We start from the raw sequence: 21,069 nt of genomic DNA, 5'->3' as shown, positions 1-21,069 counted from the left end.
CGAATTTGAGCGATAAAGACGGAAAGAGGGGTTGTCTGACAGCAGGTTAGTTAGCTCCATAATGCACCATCATGTTGAGCTGCTCTCTGTTTCTCAGCACGGCTCCCCAGACACCTTGTTAAATTTAGACCTGAATTAACTAGGCAGCGCTGTTTATGTGCGAGAAGGATTGTGTCGTGTATATGTAGAGCTAATGTATTCGTGAGTAATGTAGTTTGTAGTGTATGAAGGGGAGTGTGTGTCGTAAACAGAGATAGTGAGTTAGGTTTGCTGCTGGAGGGTCTATGCCAGTCAGGACTTGTGCACCACCACCACCTTAAACACACACAGCTTCCATCGCCCCACTGAGGCCGTTTGGTTATGTAAGAAGCAAGTGAAGCACAGGGCGCTCAGGGTTTGAGAGCTCCTTTCAGGCTAATTTTAATTGATATAGCAAAACGCAGATTATTCGTGCTTGCCTTCGTTATCTGCCACTGACACTCACATCACAGCAGCACAGCATGCTCGCTGTGTACTCCAACTTCTACTGCAAGTCTTACTGGTGTCCAGTGCTGCTCTGTTGTTATATGCAACGCTTTAGAATTACCTCAGGGATTCCAATGAAAGTGGAAGCGGAAGAAACACTTTGAACCTGAAGACACGCATTCCAACCCTGCTACAGGGCCACACCAGTCTTTATTACAGTAGCTGTATTTGGATGCACTCGTGACAGTTTTACTTGCTGAAACAATTGCTTACTGTCTTGTGGTTTGTTGCAAGAGTGCGATTTGTAAGATTTGGCCACCTGCTCCAATTAAACGAGGTGCAACGTTTCATTTCCTCCTCTCCCCCTTATGATCAAAAATGTATTGTGACAAGGTTCAAGGTTTGAACTGAAGGCGGTAGCTTCATGCTATGCACTCAAGGAATGTACTGTATGCACAGGATCAAATCTAAGATAAAACAAAAACAAAACTGGGGGAATTCAAACAGTAGTAGCAGGATAATGATGACAATATGTTCTTCAATAAGCTCAATACTGGGACATATTGTCCATTAAATTTGACTTCAGATCAATGATGCATGGTGTTCAAACACAGTCAAAGTCAACTGTAGTTCCAGTCCACAGTAGCTTGAGATGTGGCCACAGTCTCTGACTTCCTCGGCCGTTGGGAACCATTTCTCCACCTTCCCACGAGGAGCAACCAGGTCTAAGCTTAGCTCCACCTGGATGCTGCTCTCTAAAAAATAACACCTAAAACTAATTTGTGGCTGCAGCATCTGGATTTTTGGTTTGTTTTTCGGAGGCAGTGCTTCTTGTTCTTGTGTTGGATTGAAGGCAGACTGGACGCTACAGTGATTCACTGTCGCCCCTTTGGGAGCAAAATGGACACAGGATGGGCCATAACTAAGTTCAGTAGATGCCTCTACCACACAACGCACAGTATAGCATCAATACTGTTTATTTCTTTACATTCTGTTGATATTATTAGTTTATTTCTGAATGTCTGTCAAGCTATAATAATGGATATATCCATACAAAACATTCACCATTTGTTGTCTGTCACTGCCGACATAATGTTATCCCGTATTTTCAAGTTTTAATAACCATCTAAATCAGAGATGAAAATGTATTTTTTCTTTTCTGAATGCTAAAAAATTCGGTTTCACCCACTGGACATGAATGTGGCACGAATGTTTTTCCCTCAATGCGCAATTTCATACTCCTCAGACATAACCATCTGCCACATCTTTGATTCATTTATAACGCAACTAGATTTTAGCTTCAACAAAAGGATTGTTCACCATTTATGTCAAGACTTTTGGGATTCTGTGTTTAGATTATTAATTGAATATCATATCTGAAGTCAGTATAGCAGCATGTGGACACACCTCAGGCCTTATTGAAGTAGCACATTTTGTGTTTTTATATTGCAAAGGATCAAAATAAGTTTACAGCCTCTGTACATTGTGTTTAGCAGTTATCCTCCAACCCCACTGAGCCTGCCACTCAGTTTCACCATTAACCCCCCATGTCTGCAGACATGCCATTCATCAAAGCATCTAATGTCTTTTCCTACACTTTCCCTGTTGTGAAAAGCAGAGGTAAAACTTATTTTAGTTGTTATCGTGGAGGCATTTGAAAGCAAAAGTCACACTCCCAACAGGATATCCAGCAGTGATGAGCTCCCCGATTTTTTTTAATTTCCTCATAACAAGAAAAAGAGGCAAAAAAAACGCTCTGCTCAAACTCATGAATGTCACATTCAGCAGCCAAACAGCTTCAGGAAGCGTGGAAGTGAGAGAGTTTACGGTTACCTGAACAGGTCATTAACCTTTATGAACACTCCCTAGGGTGTGTACTCTACACACACACACAAGTTTACAGCCTTATCTGAGCTGCTGTTTGTTCATTTAACTCTCCTTCAGCCAGTGACCGTGATTAGGGTACAAGAGTTTTATATTATGTTTGTCCCGACCTTGTAACCTTGTTTAGCACAACTGTAATGTGTATTTGTAGTTAATTTAAGTGTATAAATGTGAGAAGAACTCTTTATTTTTTATTCTATTTATGTCACTCCTTCTGTTGAATCTCAACTTTGACTTTGAGTGAAATGTAGTTTTATAGTTTTTTCAATTTAACTTCCTCTTGATGGTTACATGCATGCACCTCCAGTTTTACGCGTTTTGAACCCGACAGGGTCGTTCATTTCCTATATGTACACAGAGTTTCCCCCCATCTCAACATCAAAGTGAAGTGGAGGATGCAGAATAGCATGGGGAAAAAGCATTGCTCACCTTGATTACCTCGATATGTCATTGCAAGATCATTGCAGTAAACAAAATCTGTGCATGCAAGCTCAAACTACGCCTCCAGTTATAGACGGAGAAGATGAATGTGGAGAAAATGCTAATATGCTGCTGATTAACCTCCAAACTCTGCAAAGTCGCAGCAAAGAAGAGTAAAAAAGAAGTAAAACATTAGAAATAATCGGCAATATAAACCTGTTTTATTTTTGATTAGCAAAATGTTTGATGGACATTAAAGGTACCTGCAGCACTACTGGAACCTCAGACAATATCTAGCTAGTAAACGCCATAATGATGTTTCTCTGTGAAGCAGCTGCAGAAAAACAGAATACTCTTTTATTTTTGTTATCTCTTTTTTTTTTTCAGTCATCCCAAACACCCTCAAGGTCTCCCCCCTGACCCCATCTCCAGTCGTCCCGGAAGGAAGTGACATTACGCTCTCTTGCAACGTCACCCGGGAACTCATCTACCCCACCTACCTGTCGGTCACCTGGTTGGTGAAGAAGGGAGCAACTTCGGAGGAAATTTTGACGTTTGGCCCTCAGGGCGACGTGATCACAGGGCCCAAGTTTTCCCGGCGTTATGCTGATGGGGGCATTCGATTGGTTCCTGGGAGGAATGGATTGTTCGAATTGGTGATATCCAAAGTGATGTCATCCGATGAGGGGATTTATGAATGCAACGGGACGGAATGGACACATGAAAATGGAGGGAAATGGATAAAAATCGTGGAGAGCACTAAAGAGATGGGAACCGTCAGTGTAACTCCTGCAGGTAAGAAACGGCACAGTACAAATGTTACCGCAGTAACAGCTACATCATGAAAAACTCATCACTGCACCATTAACTATTGCTTTTTTGTGACTGAGTTGTGGACTTGCAGTTCATTACAGCTGGTAACTGCAGTGTTTACACTGGAGGATGTGATGTAAAAGCGCTCTGAGTAGTTGAAATGACTAGAAAGGCGCTATGCAAATACAGACCATTTACTATGACTATGACTATTATTAGTTCCCTGCACATCCAGCACAACTAGCAGTAGTTATGCTTTAAGTGGCTGTGTTGTAGTAATAAGGATTTCTAGATGAAGAGAAGCAATAGATAATTTTCTAATCCGTCTTGGAGTTAAGGTTACTGCAGTGTATGCATTTAAAGTTTTCAGTGCTACTGTATGCAGTAAAAGTGGAAGAAAATGAAGGGATGGAGGGACGTGGGAGAGTTCTCTCTCTCTGTTGTGTGTGGCTGTCATTATTTTAATGGAATCCTCTCCTCTGTGAGACTTTGTCTCTTTCTTCTCTCTGTCCCAGGAGGCTCGTGACCCTCACTGTCTGTCCTTTAACTTTTTTTTTTACTCCTTAGAGAGAGGCCCCTGATAGGCACACACTCGCACTCATTCATTGCAGTTGCTGTGGTCACCATATCTTCTATCTTTCTGGGTTGCCATATCCTCTTAAAGAGCTGGAGTGAGATGAGACGGCGTGTGCACACACACACACACACACACACACACACACACACACACACACACACACACACAGACACAGGTCTTGGTCTCAGGCCCATTGTGTCCCAGTCAGTTCATATTGACTTACTGACTTGAGTAAAGCGGCTGAGAAAAGCTCAACAGAGTGGGCTTTGTCTCTTTTGTCCTCTTCCAGACACCATACAGAGACTTTTCCCACATACTACTGTCTAGGTTGTTACTGGAGACCGTATCCAAACCTCTGATCCAACAGTTTTTAATTTGCTGATCTTTTGTATTAGAAGGATTGTATAGAAGTTCTTCTATTTGCAACACTGACAGTTATAAATAACTCTTCACATTGTCTGTTAAGCTCCTATACTCTTATCTTTTCTAATGTCAAGTAACTTTGCCTTCGATGGTTTTTACGGCAAATTTAGATTAGGTTTCCTTTTCCACCAACATTTCCAGGAACTTTTATTACCAGGAATTTATTTACCTGGTAAAAGAATTCCTGGTAATCTGAATTTCTTCCTCTGCAAATACGCGCCTGGACCTCGTCGTCCGTCCACTTCTCGTAGCTTCTCTTCTTTTCCAAGTGACACTTGTAGAAATGAAATAAACAAGTCTGCAGCCACACTGGCTTAAACTCGGAAGTGCGGAACGCTGCAAGCCTGTTCCACCAATCAGTGTTCTGCAGCATGCAGCCCCGCCCCTCAAGAATTCTGGGTAATCTGAAAAGTTCCACCACCCTACAAGGAACTTTTCGCGGGAAAGTTTGGGGTTCCTGCAGTGGAAAAGGGGCTATTAATCGAATAATTTATTCTCTTGTCAAAATGATTCAGTAATGCTGAGGACCTTTAGAATTGCACACATGAGACTGACTGTCTTTGTTTCCGTCTTCTAGGTCAGTCCCTCAGTGTAAATGCTTCATCCTCCTCTCCCTCCACCACATCTCTGCTCCTCTCCCCCGGTGACACGCTGACCCTCCTCTGCTCCGTTGCCGTCGACAACCTGCCCACCCTCGCCCTGGAAGTGACCTGGCTGGCCGACGGCCGCGACATCGTCACCATGGACCGCAGTGGGGTGGTGATCTCGAACACGACCTCCAGCGGAGTGCAAGGCAAGCGAGCGGAGGGGAGCCTGGAGCGAACAGGAACCGGACAATACAGGCTAAGGGTGAGGGGAGTGAGCGGGGAGGATGGAGGGGTGTACACCTGCCGGATCCGAGCCTTCATTGAGAAAGGAGGAAAGAGCGCAGGAGGCGGAGGGAGGTGGCACATGGCAGCTGAGAAAACGTCCAGCCCAGTGACAGTGAAGGTGTCACAGATCAGTGAGTGGAACGCAGCATATTTACTGACTTTTCATTCATTTAAATGTTTTTGAATGTTCAGATTCATGAGACATGAACCCAAAAACTTAGATATGATTAAAACACTCATGAGTATCACATATTATGACCTCATAAATCGTTCTAAGTCAAAGTTCTCACTTTAAATATTGTTTCAATGAATTTTAAAATTTACTTCATGAGAATCTAATTATCGTGATTAGTGAGTAATATCAATACATTCATTCACTAATAATTTGATGTTAAGATTAAAATGTCAGAATACAGTGATATATATACCCTTTAATTATATTTGAGTCTTGAACTGTTAAACAAAATTAGAAACCTGATGACATAACGTCAGTTTACAAGTTACAACCATCATAAAAAATGGAAAATCATCACATTTGAGAAGCTGGAACCAGCAAATAATTGGTGTTTTTGTCTGTATAAAGACTTCAAACTCAATTATAAAGCAAGACATACAAGATGCTCACGAGTGTTCTCTCATTTCAAGCTTCTCAAGCTTTTGCCAATGAGAATGTTATGTTCCATGTTATCGTCTCCAGTCAAAACTTCCCGCATCGTACGGCACAATGTGTGCCACAGGATATGGTTTGCTAGCAGCACAATTCCAGTTTCATATCAGGAAAACGTTTTCTAACAAACAGGAACAAACGTTACACTAAAGTGCACAAAAGAGGAACAAACGTTTTCTAAAATATCATCCTGATATGAAACTGGAATTGTTTGTCAGCTAACTGTTGCTTCCTAATATGTGCTCATTTGCTTATAACCACATTGTTTAATGGTGCTCTGAACGAGGTCTTTTGAAAGTGGTCACCTTGGATTTGCAGACATCATGTTGTGTGCAGTGATGACTTATGATAAATTCTCACAAATATATCTTTAGAAAAGCTATTGCAACAATAGTTCGACGGATTGGAGGACATTTGGTGTGTTGGAGACAGTTCTGATGTCCAACATGGCGGAAATGAGGGAAAAAAAGTCCATTTAAAGGAGCATGTGCACAGTGTTACTGTATGATCTCATGATTACGTGGAAGCGTAACTGTGCTGCGGTGTCGCAGATGAATCTGGAGTCTCAAGGGGAAACTCTTTAATCCTCTAGTCAGCCTGGTGACTCCTGCTGCGAGGAGGATTGATTAGTCATGCCTGTCCTGCACTCTGCTACCTCTGGGTATGCTGTGTGTGTGTGTGTGTGTGTGTGTGTGTGTGTGTGTGTGAGATGCTCTGATCCTGCCTCTAAAGACCAGCGGTGTCAAACACAGTCGACACAGCAATCAATTACTGGGATGGTGGGAGGTCTCTGTCTGTCTGTCTTTTCTCTGTTTCCACCGCATTTTAGAATTTCACATCGTGTTATATCTTCTGCGGTGAAGGCAGCGTTGTTGGCTTGCAAGTTAATGTATTAGATATGCTATTAGATATGGAACTCTTTATTTGCTCCTAAATGCGTTTAAGGCTCATTCAAGCCTCCATTTTCACGTTATCTTTGATTAACACCGCTTCAATCTGCTTTGTTAGGCACGGTGCGCTCTATGAGCCAAATAATCACACCTGAACTGGTCAAACAGGGAGTCCGATGCAGTCCTGTCAGTCACTTGGCAAAATTTCATTCTCCTCTTCTGCATTTCAACCACAGATACCCTAACAACCATCTCTGTAACATATCATAACATTTTGGTCTGATTTTTGTAGGTTGTGGATTTTCTCGCTCTAGGATGGGACACTAAAACTCCAGACTAACTAAATTAAAGCATAGACGCCACACCTATTCAGTGGTAAGGGAGCCCCAAGTCACTTAACAAATACTGGAAATGATTCAAATTCCATTTAATGAAATAAAATAACATTTGGGAAATTAAATGAAATTGAATTGATTAAAATGTCATTGCAGAATGAAATCAGAGGAGAACTACTTCACTGATGTCTTTTATACTGACACTGACTCTTTACTGTGTTCATGTGACTTCTTCTCTTGCCTCCTTCGTTTTTATGGTGACTTCCCTGCACTGTGGCTAGCAGCTTCCTCTCCTCAAAATATTCCTAGATATTCCAAAACATCTAATGGATCATAATCTGGCCGTTTTGTATGAAAGTGATGAACGGCTACAGTGGGAAGCCTTTTAAAGGGGGACCACACCCACGCTTCTTTCAGTGGAAATGGGAAAACGCCCACTCAACTGTTAGCAGAAAGCACTCACGGAGGTCAGAGAGTTGATCGATCAGCCAGACACAGTCGCACAAGGCAATAGCACAATGGCTAAATGGCTAATTTAGAAGATGGATGACACACTGGCTCGGCTCAGTCACGACGCTAAAATATGCATACTTTGACCGAAATTTGAATAATCCGACTTGAATAATTATGGGATGCTAATGCAAACTGACTTGCCTGTAATACAGCTGTAAGGGAGCAACTCCAAACATGGTAAACAGTAATATGGCTGGTTTTAAAGTACAAACAGGAACGCAGGAGTGAAACCAAACTCCAAAAAATTACTACAAGCTACAAAAGTGCTGAGAGTTGAACCCACAGAGACTAGGTATATTTTTTTCATACACCTTTTAGGTTTTTGTTCTTTCTTTCTAACCCTTTCTGCATTTTATGGAAAAACTCAAACATGATGCTGCGACGTTGAAATTGTATGTGGATGGCAATGAAATGAGAAAACCCTGTCCTTTAGGACCAAAGGTTCTTCTGCTCAGCTATATAGCTATACATGTAGGACGACTGATTGGAGGACAGCTGACTCTTGCAATGTTCTGTTTTTCTCTTGAGGAACATGAAGCCGAACTGTTTCCTGGTTGCGGCGCTTATAAAGATACTTCCCTCCTGTATGTCAGTCGGAGCCTTAAGTTAAATGAACAAACATATCATGTAGATACACAGAAGTTTCCTGGAGCCTTGAGGATCTGTTTAACATTTAGAAATATCAACCAGGCTTTATGGACACAGTGTGAGAGTATGACCAATATGTTATTTGCTTACTTATTTATGTGTGTTTCTGCTGGGCATTTTACAAATGTGTGAGCTTAAAACTAGGTTTGTGGAAGGATTAAATACTAGACACACACATGCATGCTCCAAGTGTGTGTGTGTGTGTGTGTGTGTGTGTGTGTGTGTGTGTGTGTGTGTGTGTGTGTGTGTGTGTGTGTGTGTGTGTGTGTGTGTGTGTGTGTGTGTGTGGGTATGAGGCTTTTCTCACTGATGGAGCGCTCTCATTTTGGCCTGGGGGTACACATTCCTTCACACTGCGTCTGCACACACACACTCACACTCACACACACACACTCACTGCTCACTCCATGGGAGCAACATTTCTAATTGACAATAGGTCACACATTTCATCCTCATTCATTTGGAGATTTTTTTGTGTGCGTGTGTTGTCGACCAGTCATTTCCTATTCTACTGATGTGATTGCCCCCTCTTCCCACAATGCTTTGCAAGCTGCACAGCCTACCAGGAAGCACAAAAAGAGTTGGAGAACTTGTTTAGGGATCTCTCCATGGCAGGAACACACACACACACACACACAAAGAGGGTGTAATTCCTCTCACCCTTGGCTACACTTCCCCCGTGTGTGTGTTGTTGTGTCAGCTGGAATTGTTGTCAATGGAGCCACTTCACTCAAGAAAGGTCTGCTTATATTTCACAGAGACTCGTATTTCTTATTTTTCATAGCTTATCAGAATATTTATGAATATATATCCAATCTATATGGGAATGTCTGCTTATTTGGAAGTTGTATTTGCATAGTATCGATGGCAGATTCTTGCTCTTTTAGAACTGTGGATCTGCCATGTTCATGTGAAACTAGAAGAAAACAATACTGTATATTTCGAGTAATATAAGTAATATAGCAGGTTACAGCGATGTACGGGCGGGTTCAAAAGATTTAGAACACAACATCTCGTAGTTTTGCTTTCATTTCACTTGGTTATGGAAACATACTCCCCAAAGTAATTGCTCCCTTGCTAGATATGGACAAAACTAGTTGTAAGTAGAATGATCCTTTGAATTAGAGGCTGGACTTCACCACATTATCTCTAGCTGTTGGGTTGTGATCATTCTCTTGCATCCTTCTAGTGATTCCAATATTGGATTGACGAATTGATCAGAAGTGGTGACCAAATATTGATAAAGCTGTAGAAAACGTGTTTTTCGGGGGGGGTGTATAAAAGGGGACAGGTGGCCACCAGTTTCTAGAAAAGTCAATTAGCTACTAATCACAAGCCACTAGGTAAATGAGTTGAAGGCATTTGATTCCGTGCCCAGTTAGGGGAGCGGATCAATGTGCCCCACCGCTCCCCTGAGCATTTAACATCTGCTGTTTTACTGATTTTACTGGTTATTTCCACACTGAGAGCACTGAGTCAGGTCACCCCCCCCCCCTCCTCTCCTTTGGAAGTGCTCCAGCATGACTGATAGGACCTCGGCAGAGACACCTTGGTGAGATTGTGTCTCCCAGCTGACCGGACTAAAGGAACACGTCTTGGTCCTCACACTTCATATTAAAGCTGCTCTCATTAATATTTCCATATGAACAGTGCGTCAGATTACCCAACCCATAGTTCCACGAGATTGAGAGCTCTGTTTTGATGACTGCAAGATAACTACAAGGAATGCATTTAGTTTTTCCTCCGGTACTGTTTTTGCTTTGGGGGGTGTAGCTGCAGGAAGAACAGGTTGGCTGTTAATTTTAATGTTTGCGGTTCGATCCCCACCTTCCCCATGCCCACTTAATGATGTCCTTGAGCAAGACTCTGAATCCCAAATTGCCTCCGATGTATGCCTTAAGTTGTTTTTGACAAAAGCATCCGTCACATGAGCATGATATAAAGATAAGTCGTGGTTTGATGATCTTTAGTGTGTGTTGTGTCTTTGCGTAGCCAGTATTAAAGACTTTTAACTTCATTTCACACAGAATTGACTGGTGAAAACCGCTTTTTTTTCGTCCCCGAGGAAACGATCCAACGTTCTGCAGCTCTCCAGTAGTTTCTTAAACTCAGTGAAAATCTATCCCTCACTGGAATGTGAAACAGCTAGATTAAGGAGGTTGTGCTTGGTCACAGGCTGCATGAAGCACCAGTCTGTGCTTTTCTGATGTTCTACACCGTTCAGTGTCTCTACCTTCCCGTTGGAGAGCTTCCACCTCCGTTCACTTCCAGCAATCAGTGCGGTTTGTCTGCGTGGAGCGAATGTTGGCATGATTTTCACACTTACTCATCCATTATTTGAGGAATATTTATTATTTAGCCTTTATGCATCTTACAGTATGCCATGGCAAGCTCGGCTCATTCCTCGTTTTTGAACATCTGCATAGCATGTAGGACAGTTTGCTTGCAAAACAACAGTGATTAATATTTCAATTTTGAAGTGTTTAGTAATGCACCACACCTCCCAATGGGATTAAATGAGATATTTTAAATAAATGTGTATTGTAAATGTATATTTAATCAGATTTTGTAGAAGTGGACCTCTTGCTATATCATAAAGACATTGGGAAGCCTGACATTGGTTGAAACAGATGACTAATCTGAATACATGTTGTTTTAGCTGTAAATTGTGATGCAAAAAGTACACATGTTCAGTGTCTGTACTTCCCCTCCATCCTGGGAGACGCAGGGAGTGTTGACAGAAAGAGCGAACAGCTCGAGTGGCTTATTCATATCTGGTTTTCCTATCACGCACACACACACACACACACACACGCCTGAACACTCCAGTGAGACCAGAGTGTCTCACAAGCCCTTGGTTATTTTGGCAGACTACGGCATTCTTCTGTTCCTCAAAACAGCTGACTCTACCATTGTTTGGAGTTCAACTGTCTGCCCAGGTCACTGCCAAGGTTAGCGATTCGCATTCATCTCGTTTGCTCATTAGAAACATCTTACCCTCCCGTGGCGTACGGCCCACCTGTAATCGAGCCGAAGCAGAAAAACACACCAATCAGACGTGTTCCAGTGAAAGCCCGGCATGACGCCTATCGGAGCTGCTGCTGAAACGCAACATCTGATAGCAGCACTTCCTCGTTTTGCTGTTACGCGGGGAGTGTGTGTATTTGACTGTGGCTCACAATGACGGATTCTTGGATATATGTCTAAAAAGTCGAATTTGGAACTTTTTTAACATGAGCATGCGTGGTTCCGCCCAAGTCATTAGCAGATCTGCATTGCAAAAATGGGTTGTGGGCCCCTACTGACACCTTCTTCCTACGTTTCCCATAGGAGGTATTAGGTTTCTTGTGTCAGTTGGTGTATCATACAACATTATATTAAATATTAAGATATGCCTTAAGCCTGTAAAACAATATTCTTGGCCACTTGGCAATGTTAGCACATTTTAAGCTGATATGATCATGTTTTTCTCCAACTGATTAATGCTAGTCCAGTACTCGCTCTCCTCTTAGCCCAGTTTTTCGTCTCCACTCTTTCTCCACTGCCTGCTGCGAGTCAAAAAACACACAACAATAAGGGGAAGTATGGCTGTAGCTGCAGTCAGGTGATAATTCTCCATGAGTTCTTACAATAGCCCATTTTCCACCAACATTTCCAGGAACTTTTATTACCAGGGATTTATTTACCTGGTAAAAGAATTCCTGGTAATCTGTGTGGTTTGCGTTTCCACCGCACCTCAAAGTTCGAAAAAGGAAAAGGGGCTATTAAGAATATTGACTTCTAAAGAGGTAAAGATTACTTGTCTTGTCTAGTATATTAATTTATATGTTTGTATTGAATATTGCTAAATAAACCCATTTAGTCTGTATAGTTTTAGGACATGTTTCACAATTTGCTGATATTTCATCGATCAAGCATTAAATGGAGAAAATGTGCGACTGTAAATGAATCGACGATGAAAGCAACTGTGAGCTGCAGCCCTCCAGTAAATGGTGCTTTCACTGTACCGAACGCTTGCTCATGATTTGCACTGTGCGTAGCAGAAAAATAATGAATGAGATGCGATAACGTTTGAAACACAGTAGTCAGTTTTGCGGTGAATGTAGTGGTGACAGTGATTTGCCAGAAAGAGTGTTAACTACAACTAGCTTCTTAAAATGAACACATGCAGTGCAATGCAGATGAAAGCGGTTTGTTTTGTTATCGACATTGACCTATTTTTTTTTTTTTCCTCACTCCGCCTCCCCGAGCCACACACTAATAGAGTCTTTCCTTCTTTTTAAAGCTTGTTTTTTACACAATTTCTGCTTTGCTAAACTTCAGAGTGCAGAAAGAGAAGCTTACACTCTGAGTTAGACTCAGTCATGAGAGCACAGCATGAGGTCAGGGGCATCACTGACTCTGTAACGCAGGATTTTTTTCATATTCACAGAAACCGCAGGGTGCAGAAGGGTTGTTTGGTTCTACTGGGCTTGAGAAGATGACGTCTTATAGTGCACTCATCTTTCATATATGGGTTGTACTTCAGTATATGTCATGATAGAAGAACCTCCTGTTAGAAACTAATTGAATGCGCAGTTAGTGTTTTCATACCCACAGTCAAATCACTGTGTCATTAACGCAGTCGCCTTACAACAACAAAAAAAATGAATCACAATGAGAGCATGATGGGAAAAAGTTTGTTTTTCACCCTGCCAATCTTATCTATCTAAGCTATCTTATTAAGACCGTCTTAGGTTTAAATTCATCTACAGGAATAGCAAGTCCAGTATGAGTCATCAAACTCTAATAGTTATTTCAATTATTGATAAATCTAGCAATTATTTTATCTACTTGTCTTAATCTAGGAAGTTGCACATCGTCCAAAGTTTTTTTTTTTTTCTTTCTTTCTGACTGTCCACAATTGTAAAGGCTTTAAATGTATTGAATTATAAGACACAGAAAAGGACCACCAGCACTGGCGGATTAACCTTTAAAGTAACCCTGAAATCAGTGGGATGTTTCGTTGATTTTTAAGCCCTTAAAAGAAACGTGCAAACTCTTGAATTGATTAAAGAACTGTTAAATCTGCAGATTTGGGTAACTTTTGGTTCACAACTCTTAAACATTGCAGAAATGTTCAAATTTTCTGATAAAAATAGTCTTTTAAAGGTCTTTGTAAAGGTTGAAGCCTAATTTGATTTATTAGGCTCCTTTTTATTGTTATCCTGGGAAAAAGCTAAATTGTGAGACTTTTGTTCTGGTGCAAAATGTGTGTAAAAATGCTGGTGTCATTATTGCTAATTATTGTCAGATCCACTATACTATATCAGAGTTCCTGGACTGGTGACGAGTGGTCATGTTGCTCTGCTAAATAAGGAAATGAGAGAGAGAGAGAGGGGCGTGTGGATAATTGGCAGGAAAGCTTCACACATTCTCATCGATCAAAGTGTGTGTGTGTGTGTGTGTGTGTGAGTGGTTCACAGCAGATGGTGACAGTGCATGACTCAGTGTGTGTGTGTGTGTGTGTATGACGTCCAAATGACATCACACAAACCCCCCCCTCCTTTGCCAAACACGCATTCGGGCACTCTTAGGTATGTACCTGTACATAGTGATTTGTGTGTGTGTGTGTGTGTCTGTTTTGTGTTGGTGACTACTTGTATACACACACACACACACACAGCATGTGTGTGGTATAACTCACTGTTAGGAGAGGTGTGTGTGTTTCCTGTTCACTGATGTGTAAAGGTGCAATCTGGATGTCTGGCTAAGAGTACCTGTCTCACCACCTATACACACCCACACACACACACACACACACACTATTAACGCTGTGATACACACCTCATCCCACTCAGTTAACAGTGTTATTTTTGGACTTTTTGTGTTGTCTGGCTCTCTTTCTGGGCTCTATTTAAGGACCTAACCACTAGAAGAAAAAAAAAAACAAGCAGGATTCACTTGTCACTTGTGTGGAGGTGAGGTCCCAGAACATGCAAGCTGTCGTGCTCAACCCAAATGACACATAGGCACATAGAGAAGGCAGGTACAGACACAGACAGGCCCACACAGCCAGTAAAAGCATCATAACTTTATGGATTTGTTTGACGGTGGCCCACCGGGATTTGTCTGATAGGCCAATACACGACTGTATATCTCCGTTATTATGTTGTAAGATGAAAAAGAAAATGTCACTGCCTATTCTCATCAATACTGCCCTTTTTTCAAAGTAATGACATTGGAGTATGTGTGTATGTATATGTACCCTACATGATCTATTGCAAGTACGTTGATAGCTTAACATTACACTCATACAATATGTTAATATTAAGCATCAAGCATCATTTCAGTCATCTGGGAATATTCTAGCTCAACTCAAATTGTGGCCTCAAAGTTTGTCTAAACTTATCATTGCATGTTGTAACATTAGGATTTTCCTGTTGGAACTCTTGGAGTCCAGCCCAAACTAAAACCAAAGGTATACAAGAGGACCGATAAAATCTTAATTATTTGCCTTGTGTGACAGCTGTTGTCAATCAGATTTATTTGTATGTTTAATATACTTCTAGGTATAGTTAAGTAAGTGTAGATCAAATCTTGGTGTCAACTTAATGTTGTGGTGGATCTTCACATTTGCAGGTGATGCCTCCTTTTTAGCTTCACAGGACCAGCATCACTGTTCTAACTGGAGTAGTTTGCACTCGACTGTGATTGTGAGGCCATCGTTCTTCCTGTAGAAGAAGGTGGCCTGCACCCTTCCAGAGGTCTCATTTAAACCTCTTTTTAGACATGGGATCTGTAACATTGCCGGCTTCAGTTTTCTATTCAAGTAATGTGTTTGGGCTCTTTTACAGAAATTAATCATTATGGCGTTATTCATACATGGCAGCACCTTTTTATGGACAGCTGACAGGGTATTAGTAGTTAGAGGAACCAAGGCTTGTGAGACCATACCTTAGACGTAGATGTATCGTCTGCATGGTATTGTCCAGAGGGCCATAAAGCTGTTTCTCTTGTAGTGCAGTACAATACTCTCCTTTTCAGCAGCAGTGGTTGGTTCTCACAAAGGTTTTAGGTTGGGCTTTTGTTACAATCCTTTAGGGGCGTGTTTGATTGTGCTGCTTCAGTACCTGACAAAGATTGTGGAAAGTGTTCAATCTAATATCAAGTTTCAAAATGCAGCTATGACTGTAGTGGCTTGCAGGGTCTCGTTCCCTTTAGTATGTCAAAAAGGCCCCACTTACCCGGACAACCACCAATTGTAGGTGATCATGTACTTGCACAAACTGGACAAAAAATAACATCATTAAAAGCCTCTAAATGTTGTAAACATTACAGTATATAATAAAGTTGAATTTAATTTTATGCTTTCTCCCCTTTCTTCCTAGAGCCGAGCTTCTCGGTGACCCTTGAACCCCTCGTGATACCCCAGATGACTGCCGAACCCACAGAGCTGGCATGTCATGTGACCAATATTACTCATTTACCCCTGGGAGCCCGACTGGGTGTCACTTGGGTGTACGCCACACTCCCTGGTACTCTAACCTCAGCCTTTGTGAAAATCTTGAATGTTTCCACAGAATTATTGAGATACTAAAAATCCTACAGATTTACTCAGTGTTCAATCTGTCCATTCACTGTCTGTTCACCTGCAGGTATAGGTGACGATCCTCAGACCTCACATCCCATTGCCTCCCTGGACAGCAATGGCAACCTGTTGCCTGCATCAGTGTATACTGACAGGCTGAAGAGCGGTGTGTTGTCTCTGACCAAAGTCCAGCCTGACACATTCAAGCTACGATTCCTCCGCACGCAGGTAGCAAAACAGAGAGCTGAGAACATAATGATTGATGGAAACAGTCACAGTTATTGTGTGTAACATGAAAGCATTCGCATGTAGAAACAAATCCAATATCAGTGTCTGTATTTCCCTTCAGTTCTATGAAGATTTGCATTTGATTTTTCATCCTGCAAACAGACTACTACAGACAAAGTTGGCGACTATCCGGTGAACATTTAGCAGCAAATTAGCCAGTTATTTATTTCCACCAGGCGTCAGCCTGAAGGGGGTCGTGTCTATGTGTGTGTGCGGAGCGAAAGGCATCTGGCTAGGTTAAAAACAAGCCTTACCTTGTCTGTTGCTGGCTTTTGTCGTCGCTCAAAAGCTGACAAGAAAAGTTTGGTCTCATTTTGAACCAGAGCATCAGCATGTTAATTCCTTGACGGATATGTTGTGATCCGTTTAAGTTATGCATGATACAGCATGACTAAATCCCTGCTTCTGCTATCTTCACTGCCATCTTGACTGTATTTTTTCACCCCACAACTTTAGTGACTACTACACCAGTGTATACAGCTGGAGGCTATATCTGTCTAAATCCACTGAACTCACAGTGGTTATAGGTTTAGTTTAGGTTATGGTTAGGCAGATCGCCCAGATCGCCTTGCAGAGAGTGCACTTTCTCAGTTTTCTCAAGAGATGGTGACAGAACAGAAACATGACTACAAATGAATGCTAATGTTGCTCTACGTCTGCTGGGTGTGTAAATAGGCAATTGCTTGCACATTAGCAGTAACAACGTTCTAATAGGTCAGTGTTGTGTTTCAAGCTTGTTCTGTTGCCTCTAAGTAGCCAAAAACATTGTACATATGTGTGCATTTGTAAATATAGATATAGTCTTTCTTGATGTGACTTTGAAAATCCAATTTGTCTATATATCATGTGAAGTAGGCCAAGGAAAAGGGTAAAGCTTGAGCTGCAACAGATATAGAGGCCAAAAAATGTCACAAGATGATGAACTTAAGTGTTAAAAACTTACAATTGGCAGGTTCCTCTGCAGTAATTTTGATCACTAACTCATTTTCACTTCATTTGTAGGAGGTTGACATGGGCCAGTATGCTTGCACTGTGTCTGCCTGGAGCATGAACAGCCAGGGTGACATGGTGCAGACCGCCGAGTACCAGAGCTCGCCACACACTGTACAATGGGACACCAAACGTAAGGAAGCTTTATTTATCTGCCCTCATATCATCATCTGTTGTGAGCTCCTCCGTTTGGTGGCTTGCATCATTGAATGATTGAGTCGTCTGATGTTGTTTGATGAAACCAAAAAGACAAATGCTCTGTTTATATATATCTCCACACCTTTGTCTGCCTGTCAGTGTCAGTCATGGCAAGGGACAGATTTAAAACATGAAATAAAATAAGTAACAATCATCCTAATGCTCTGGGTTGTAATCTCTGATTTAATGAAGTACTTTTGGGTGAAATTCAGTCATTAACTCACGTTCATGATTAAGAAAACTCTAAGATGCTGTCAGCCAGTCATAGTAACCCTTAGGAATAAGCTCTGCAGTCTATATATCATTCCCAGACTTCATAGTAAAGTCCTTCGACATCACAACAGACCTCTTGTCTCAGCACACACTTCCTCTCTATTTCAGTCCCACATGCTGAAGTTGGTGCCCTCAATTTAGCTAATTGAGCCATGATGTAACCACACTGGTGTGTGTGTGTGTGTGTGTGAGAGAGAGACTGTTTTGAATCAGAACAACTTCATGGTGTAATCGCTTGTCACTTCCTGTTGGCCGCTGTTGGGGTTTTCCCCCCCTCAGCCATTGAATTGCTCGATTAATTGATCAATTCATTTTCAGGTCCGTCTCTAAACGTCGTGGCCAAGCACATTCGTGAGGCCTCCGTGGGGGGGGCTACCTTTGAGATGAGCTGCGCCGTGTCCACTGAGAACCTTGGGGAGGCCGGCTACTCGGTGCTCATCCAGTCACAGGACAGCCTGGCTACCCCCGTAAGAACCATCGTGACTCTCAGCCCTGACAACGTCCTGCAGCACGGAGGAGCCACAGACCCCAACAGGAGGTACAAACCTGCCTCCATGCAAACATTAACACATTACCTGAGCCATGCACTTTATTTGTATCCATCTCCTTTTCCACTCAGAGACAATCTGGTTCTGACAAAGTCTGGTCCGGCAGAGTTTCGGTTTCGCCTGGGGGGCGTCCAGTTGTCTGACAGAGGTTTCTACTGGTGTCACATTACTGCATGGACAAAACAGCAGCCAGGACAAACCTGGACCAAAGCCACCAGCGCAGAGTCCAACAAAGTCAGGATTGACTTTCAAGAAAATGGTAGGTCTGAATGTGAACAGCTTGGTGACAAAGATTTCCTTTAGATTTCTCTTTTCTTTTAAGACATGGTGCTCATTTAATGACATTTCCTACAAGCAGCTGTGTACAAAGGGCACAACAGAAGAGTAAATGTCGGGGAAATTATTTCTGGCGCTGTTGTAAGAGTCATTATTTAAAGACTCAGTCAATCACTTATATTTGTTCGGCTTGTTATGAAAATGAACAAGAGAATAAATCTATTTTAATTATCTTGGAAATCCTGAAGTCTATCAATAGACACGGGTAAGCAGTTCTGTAGATTTCTAGATACATTGTACACACACATCCTCCACCCACACAGTATTAATGATAACCAACATCAGTTCACTAACAATGTGCAAAATAAAGAGGAACACACACACACCTTAAGCCCTTTGACGCCCACCACAGCCACTGGCCTACTTAACTTTCTTTGATCTGACTGGGAAGTAGGAGACAGGAGGAACAGGAGCGTCGGAGGAGAGGGAGGAAGAGGAGGGAAAGAAAAAGAGGAAGGCGACGAGGAGGAAGACAAAGAGACGGAGATGATGAAGTGGACTGTGGAGGAGGAAATTGGAAAGGGAACGAGTCAGAGAGTGAGGCAGAGATGGGGAGAAATAGCCACAATATAAAGGGAGACAGAAAAGAGAGAGGAAAAAGAGGAGAGGGAAGAAGACAAATAAGGAAGGGTGGAGGACAGGGAAGGAATAATTGATGATAGTTAGAATAGTGAGTGGGAGAAAAAGGTAAGAAAGGGTGAAGGAATATTGCGGAAGAGGGAGGATAATTAGAGGAAACGATGTAAAGAAGAGGTAGAAAGGGGTAGATTAGGAGAAAGGGTGAGGAAGAGGAGCATAACATAGCACTTTCTAAAACAAGTTATAAAGTACTACACAATAAAAGCCTTTTGCACAAAATATTGATCAAGTAGGATAGTAACACAAGAATGACAAAGAATTAACACAATCATGTTCGACATGATTACATAAAATATGCAAAGATGGCAAGTTCTTTTTATTAGGAGCATTTTGGAAATAGCATTACTTGTTTACTCTCTTTATACTTTGCCGTCACATCGCAGTCATGAGTAGCGAGGTTTGAATTTCACCATTTATACGTTTTGAGAAAGCTGTTAAATCCATCCATCCATCCAACTGTTCATCTATCCATCCACCCATTTTCTCCCACTTGTCTGGGGTGAAGTTGCCGTGGCAATAGAGGGTGCCCAGGCCAGATGATATCCAGTATCAGACTAAACTTTGGACGCTCCTTCTCATTCAATGGTTTTTCTTTATTTCTATTATTTTCCACATTGTAGAAGGAACACGTGTATTTAAACAAAAACCAAATTATGTTTTATAATTTAGATTCTTCAAAGTCACCACCTTTTGCTTTGAGTTCACTTCTATACAGTGAACACAGCTGACTACTGTCCATCATTACTTGAAGACATGATGGACAAGAACTTTGATTGTATCCTCAAGTGCAGTCATGAAACCCATCAAACACTGTGATGAAACTGGCCCTCATGAGGCCTCAAACACACCTCCAGGCTAGTAAGGGCTGCATCAGATGACGTAGCCTCAACAATCACCCAACCTAAACCCAGATGAGATTGTTTGGGTTCAGTTGGACCACAGAGTGGGGGGAAGAGCAGCCAACAAGTCCTCAGCACCTCATGGAACTCCTTCAAGAGTGTTTCAGGTGACGACCTCATGAAGCTGAGTGAGAGAATGCCAAGAGTGTGCAGGGCTGTCATCACGGCAAAGCATGGCCGCTTTGAAGAATCTAAAATCTAAAACGTGCTTTGATGCCTTCAATCTGTATGAGATTAAATCAGTCACGTGGAAAACGATAAAAGTAATGAGCGAGAGGGTGTGTCCAAAGTTTTGAATGGTGGCGTATATAGTACCTCAAGTGAGTTCTGGGTCTCCTTCCAGTTGGACTTGGCTTCCCGACCAGGTGCCTGAACCACCACAACTGACTCATTTCAACACTAAGGAGCAGTGGCTCTACTCCCATCTCCCTTCGGATGTCCAAGCTCTTCCCCTATCTCCAAGGCTGAGCCCAGACACCCTGCGGAGGAAACTCATTTCAGTCACTTGCATCCGCAATCTCGTTCTTTCGGTCATTACATCATTGGAACGTAGATTAAGTGGTAAATCGGGACCTTTTGCTCCCTGGCTCGGCTCTGGCACATCACAGTCTCTCTTAATATCGTCCTCACAACTCATTAATAACCAAAATTTAAGGGACCTGTATTAAAAAAAATATCGTTATCAGCATTTGGAACAAGGTTTGTAGGAGGCTTTAAAACTATAGGAAGGAAAGAGAGATATATGGACTGTAGACTACTACTGTCCTCTGGGGAGGGTGTAAGCCCTTGAGCATTACGTCTCTTTGTCTCTCTATCTCTTT

The 21,069-nt window shown here is 42.0% G+C and overlaps 1 protein-coding gene across 1 annotated transcript in view; it reads left to right on the top strand.

Annotated features, from left to right (window-relative positions):
• Positions 1 to 21,069, top strand: part of ptgfrnb (prostaglandin F2 receptor inhibitor b) — a 47,111-nt gene that overhangs the window by 7,501 nt on the left and 18,541 nt on the right. The window contains exons 4-10 of the mRNA XM_070855570.1: positions 3,157 to 3,564; positions 5,160 to 5,585; positions 15,878 to 16,024; positions 16,145 to 16,305; positions 17,368 to 17,488; positions 18,145 to 18,364; positions 18,446 to 18,633. Coding sequence (XP_070711671.1) covers positions 3,157 to 3,564; positions 5,160 to 5,585; positions 15,878 to 16,024; positions 16,145 to 16,305; positions 17,368 to 17,488; positions 18,145 to 18,364; positions 18,446 to 18,633 — 1,671 coding nt within the window. The remainder of the gene's footprint in view (positions 1 to 3,156; positions 3,565 to 5,159; positions 5,586 to 15,877; positions 16,025 to 16,144; positions 16,306 to 17,367; positions 17,489 to 18,144; positions 18,365 to 18,445; positions 18,634 to 21,069) is intronic.

Source organism: Pempheris klunzingeri, chromosome 24, assembly GCF_042242105.1.
Source record: "Pempheris klunzingeri isolate RE-2024b chromosome 24, fPemKlu1.hap1, whole genome shotgun sequence".
Taxonomy (NCBI): Eukaryota; Metazoa; Chordata; class Actinopteri; order Acropomatiformes; family Pempheridae; genus Pempheris; species Pempheris klunzingeri.
This window is presented reverse-complemented; position numbering and strand designations above follow the sequence as displayed.